At 37.2% G+C, this 6,000-nt stretch overlaps 1 protein-coding gene across 1 annotated transcript; it reads right to left on the minus strand.

The window, feature by feature from the left end:
• Positions 1-2,102: 2,102 nt before the first annotated feature.
• On the minus strand, positions 2,103-5,693 carry LOC107886773 (extensin). The gene is made up of 3 exons (XM_016810828.2): positions 5,304-5,693; positions 4,009-4,293; positions 2,103-3,505 (listed from the first exon to the last, which is right to left on the minus strand). Exons 1-3 carry the CDS (start codon positions 5,448-5,450, stop codon positions 2,303-2,305), a joined length of 1,635 nt encoding a protein of 544 aa, XP_016666317.2. The 5' UTR covers positions 5,451-5,693; the 3' UTR covers positions 2,103-2,302.
• Between the last annotated feature and the right edge of the window lie 307 nt (positions 5,694-6,000).

The raw sequence follows: 6,000 nt of genomic DNA on the forward strand, positions 1-6,000 counted from the left end.
AAGTATTACATCTTGGATTTCCTATGCACATGAAGAGAGCTTCTAAACTTCAACTACGAATTTATTGTTGATAAAGTTCGGAATAAACTTAATGCTTAGAAAGCCAACAGTTGATTCCCATCCATTCGATATTGGTTTTTGTTTCGAATTATTACATGCAATGTTGCATGCTCCCTAATAGTATTCATAGTCACCTGGATCAAATCAACAAAAAATTTGCTTTGGAGAAGCGATGCTCTAACGAATCATGACAACCTTATCAAATAGGACTTAATCTCACAATCTGAAGCTTATAGAGGTTTGGGTATCCCAAAAGAAAAAAAATCAGGCTTTGTTAGTTAAACTTGATAGGAGGCTCATTCAGGAAAAAGATAGCATTTAGGACAAAATCCTTATATAAAAATATCTCATTAACCTTAGAAATCCGCACCTATTAAGGACAACATCTCCGATCTGGTCTTTCTTGAGAAAGATTAGCCACTTTCTTGAATCAGGGATAAGATGGGTTATTAAGGAGTAGATTTGTGAAATTTTGGAGTGATAATTGGTCGAGGAAAGGCCCCCTCCATCATCTAGTACAAGAACTTCTAACTTCTTTTGAGGAGACTTGGTCTTTCAAACAAGTCCGCAATAACTGGGATCTTAATGAGCACAAGCACCCCTATTTCACCTCATGAGTTAGGCTTGGATATGTTTGTTGGGGTCTTTCGAAATTTGGATCTTTTACTCTTGCAAGTACATAATCTTTCATCCAGGCATATAGTGCCCATTCCCATGTCACCTCTTCTGATTGCAATATAACTCTTTGGAATTTAATCTAGAAAGCTCGTCTCCCTCCAAAGCTAAGTTGTTCCTTTGGAAATATGGATGGATAGCTCTCCCAACCCGATCTTTTATGCTTCGCCGAGGAATGAATATAGTAGATCTTTGCCATTGTTACTCAAGTGAACAAGAACCCATTATCCATCTATTTCGAGAATGTCATGTTGTCTAGTAGCTATGGAATTTTGTTTATTCTCACTATTTGGGCCTCTTCAACAAAGAAATTGGGAGGAATGGATTCAAGGTAATGTCACCTCAAAAGAGTGGGTCTATCATCCATCAATTCATTGGTTCATTGTCTTTGTTTTTGCCCAATGGAAAATTTGCTTGAGTTGTAATGCATTAGTTTTTTTCAAAATTTAAACTTCTACGAGGTTTTGTGCAACGAATAATCCTTGGTGCGGGGGAATTTTCTGCTCATTCCCCTGTGAAGAATCTTAACTTTCTAGAATTTGTTCTAGTGCCATGGAAACTCCTCCAATGGGATCTTTCAAATTAATTTATGATGGATCATCTTTTTGGAATCCGAGTAAAGCAAGTGCGCGCAATTATTCGTAATCACTAGGGCACTGGTTGATTGGTTCTTTCTATCACATCATTAATCCAACTAGTGTAAAAGTGGAACTTTGGGCATTGAGAGATGGACGAGCATTTGTCCCTGTACTTTTTTGAAAATTGGTTGATTTTAGTCCCTATACTTTTAGAATTTTGAAATTTTAGTCTTGATCCAAGCAGTATCAGTTAAATCCATCTGATTAAGTTCAATTACTAGTCCTGTACTATGCGTATAATTGGACATTTAGTTCATATTCTCCAATTGAATCATTTTAAATCTCTATACTTTTTGAATTTTAAAATTTCAATCTTGACACAAATAATAATAGTTAACCTATTAACATGATTCTTAGTGAGTAATATCTGGAAATAATAAGCTAACATGATATTGAACATATGATAACTCGTTTGTCCCATTAATATTTGAAAATAATATAACTTAATGAATTTAATAGATATTGTTTGGTGAAAATTAAAATTTAAAAATTTAAAAAATACATATATTAAAAATGATCAAATTAATATACAAAGACTAAATTCGTATAAAGACTAATAGCATTTCATATCTTTGATTCAAGGTTTGATTGTATGTTTTTATATATTCGTTTCAGGATTTGATTGTCACTCAAGTTTGAAGAACAATCTTCCAAAATTTACACTGAAATTGTTACCACTTGTATTCAATTATTAAATAACCAAACCCAACACACCATCACAGCAGGCACTTAAGATAAGCAGCAGGGGGGGTTATTGCATTAGATAATAAAACTGAAATTAACCCAAATAAAAGAAAACATTTCCCAGTAGAAGTTTTAATTAGGAGGTAACATACAAATATTCATATCCCTCCCAACATATAAACGAGAACTCTACCACCCTTTATTCGAATAATATCCAAAGCCCAACTCAGGTATGCGATTGCCCTTTACCATCCTCCTCTTTGAGAACCACCAGAGGAATGTGCATTTAATCTATCAAGCACAGCATTGAAATCCGGAGGCTGCCCGCTCTCTTCCATCCTCTGAATCACACTGGCAACATGATCACCTCTGAAACCCATGCTCACCAACTTTTCAATCAGCTCACTGTAGGGATGATTGCGAACAAACTGCGGATGGTTGGTGTTTCTAACCATAACATTAGGGCCAGTACCTGGTTGAGTCTGAAGAGAGACATTTGCTGCTGGGGGATATCCACCCTGTGAGAAGTTAGGCTGCTGGGACGGGTGATGTGTTCTACCCCCTTCACTATCATATACCATGTAAGCACTTCCTGGAGGAAAGGGGGGATTGGAGACAGGTCCTGTGTACCTATCAGTCGGTTGTGCTCCAAAAGTGCCTTTGATTTGTTGAGGAGGTTGTTGGGGAGCTGTTCTGCCGGGTACTCCGTACCCATAAGTAATGGTATCAGCACGGCTAGACACGGGTTGAGGAAGTCCAGAATATGAGACCTGCATGGCCATGCTGTTGGGCAACGCCTCTGGTTGAGATTGATTTGTTGATTGAGTTGGAGGGTAGGGAGAGTAAGCCGGTGTTGATGGGGCCCTCATCTGTGGTTGCATAGAGGACTGCTGCTGCGGTTGCACTTGCTGTGATAATTGTTGAGGCCATTGCTGCTGATACTGAGGGAATGATTGGACCTGATTACCTTGGGATTGTGTAGGCTGTGTTGGCATCCTAGAGATGTCTTGTATCTGAGGCGGTCGGTATTGAGGATCAGAAGTCACATATTGACTCTGGGGGTGCTGATTTTGTGCTGGGGCAGGGGGAGGGTTAGGGGCGGGGGCTGGAGAAGGAGCTGCAGCTGGAGCTTGAGGGTTGGATAATTGATTTGAAGGCATGTAGTAGGATTGTTGGGTCAAATTTTGAGGTGGGGCTTGAGAGTGTGCCACCACAGGCTGTTGTTGTGATGCTACTTGATGAGGTAGGGAAAGAGCTAATTGTTGGTTTTGCATCTCAGATGTGTGGTCAGTCTTTTTAGGATCAGAGGCAGGTGGTGATACTCTCTCCTCAGTCGATTGTGAATGGCTGGAAGAAGATTCCTTCTGTGCAAGTTGTAGCTTAGCCAACTCCTTCTGAGTCTCCGCAAGCTCCTGCTTATCTCTTAGGATCTGCACAGACCTGTGGACCTACAATGTGCATTGATACTTGAGGAGTAAATAGCTTGAGTGAAATGGAACTCAACACATGCATGATATCGTACTATGAGTATCTTCTCTCCACGCAGATCTATGTAGAATGAACCTAACCTGAGCCTAAATTAATCATTGTCCCGAAAAACATTTTTATGAAGAATAATATAATGTCAACAATTGAAGAAACTGAAATTTAAAATTATAATAATAGCTGGGACTCAATATAAAATATAGTTCTTTTTCCAATCATATTATCAAAACTTCTCCTTTATGCTAGCTCCAATTTAGTCGATAGATCGGTACCTTTGTGAGCAAAGACAAATACATGTTTGCTTTAAAGAAAAATAAGGATCATATAACCATCTCACTGCTACAAAGGGAGAGAAAGCACACCCGATTGATTATCAGGGTTGAGTGTATAGATGTGGCGCATCTTATAGCCAATTAATAGATTAAGCCACCTTATCCGAAAATATAGGATGTTCTAGGGAACTCACCTCTTGTAGATGTTTCTCAATAGATTTAAGCTTTGAATCTGCATCTCCATTCCCATGAACTAAATCAGCTCGCATATCTCCAATTGATCTATCAAGATTGTAGCAATATAGCTCCAACTGTGATAATCGAGAACTTATTCCTTCAAGAAAGCGCATGAGATTATCTGTGTATCTTTTCATGGTTTTTTCAACAGTAGCAGCCACATCTGAGGAGAAAGAGTCTTCCGGCTGACTGTATCCACTAGGTGGAAACATTGAACGTGCTACTCTTCCTTTGTGAAACTCCTGCAGAGTTGGTACGACGACAAGATTAATTATTTACTCTTAAGCAAAAGGGCCACTATGCCACTAGCTCAGAAACACAATGGGCAGAATGGAAAAAGGAAAGTGTGGATGATTTTTCCCCATAATAGATTGAAATACAATGCACCCCTAAAGACAATATGTCTCGATTCTATAATATCACAAAGGAATTCATCATAGGCTCAATCCAATATCATGCGAGGATTGAATAAACTGAATAGCATGAAGTATGACAACTTTCGAGGCCTAAATTACAGTTTGTGGAACTTTGATGGAACTGCATGTTACCTGTTCTTGGTCACCCTTTACATATGAAACAACAAAGAAAAAGGCTTAGGATCAAGAATTGAATGCTCTAATAAATACACACACACACAAATATGAGTAAAAAAAAACCTAAAAAACAGTGGACCTTGACCTCCCTCTCCAACGACAGATGTCAAACCACACATCTGTAGCTGATTATTCAATAACCCTAGTGTGTTCTTAAGATGCGAGGACTTATTTCATCGAAAGATGAAAGATAACTCTATATTGGATCAAAATATGTTCTACCAAACCAAAAGTTGTGACATAACTTGCAATATGTTCTACCAAAGATAACTTGCCATGGACTTCAGCCACTAATATGAGATTCGTAATCAAAGCGAGAAAATTCTCAAATATATATTTTACGTTTCTAAAAACAAACGAAAAGCCCAACAATCATTCCAAAAAAGAAAAAAAAAGCAATAAAAGGGGAAAAAAGAACCTAGAATGTCGAAATTCATTACAAATATTTACAATTAAAAAAAAAAGAACAAGAAAAGTGCTAATCTTTACTAATTTAAGGTCAAACAGTCTATCATGTTGATAGAATTAAAGGGAAAAGAAATCCAAAATTCATCACAAAACAATGCTCGATTAAACCCAAATCATATGAAATATTCTACCCCCAACAACAACAAAAAAAGAAAAAAAAGAAAACCCTAGAAATGAAATTGCAGTTATACCTTATTGGAGCTGTTGGGTTCGGTGTGGTTGCCATTGGACGATTCCTGGTTGCCGTAATCCTCATAGGAGCAAAGAATATCATCGGACCCAAAATCAAACCCTTTGGAATTACCCGTGTTTCCCCGACCCGATGATCCAGATGCCATTTCCTCCAAAAACACAGATCCGAACAGTAGAATTACTTTTCTCTCTCTATTTCTATTTCTGGAAGAGATAACAAAAAAACAAAAACAAATTTTTAAATAAATGGAAGAGAGATTATGGTTTTCGCTTTAATGAGCTTGTCTGCAAGGCAAGGAATTTTCTTTTGAAAGTTTTTTTTTTTTAATTTATAGGTAGACAGAGAGAGTGGAGAAACGTTTATTGTTTGTTGCAATTAGATAAGGATGAGTATGATCCTTTCCCTGACTTTCATTTTCTTATTTATTTCACATTTAGTCCTCTATTTTGTTCCTATTCTCATTTTTTACATTAATTTTTTGTATTTTTCATTTATGTCACTTTATTTTAATTTATTTTTGTTTCTGTTTTGTTAATTTTCTTCCCATCCCTCCAATCATACACAAGATGATTTAGTGAGTGAATTTTGAACATCACTTTATCTTACAAATTATTGATATTTTTTTACAATGTCTAAACTCTAACGTGATCATAGAAATGCAACAGGGCCTGTCTCCATCGACCCGTGGGTGCACC

The sequence above is a fragment of the Gossypium hirsutum genome, chromosome A03 (assembly GCF_007990345.1).
Source record: "Gossypium hirsutum isolate 1008001.06 chromosome A03, Gossypium_hirsutum_v2.1, whole genome shotgun sequence".
Lineage (NCBI taxonomy): Eukaryota > Viridiplantae > Streptophyta > Magnoliopsida > Malvales > Malvaceae > Gossypium > Gossypium hirsutum.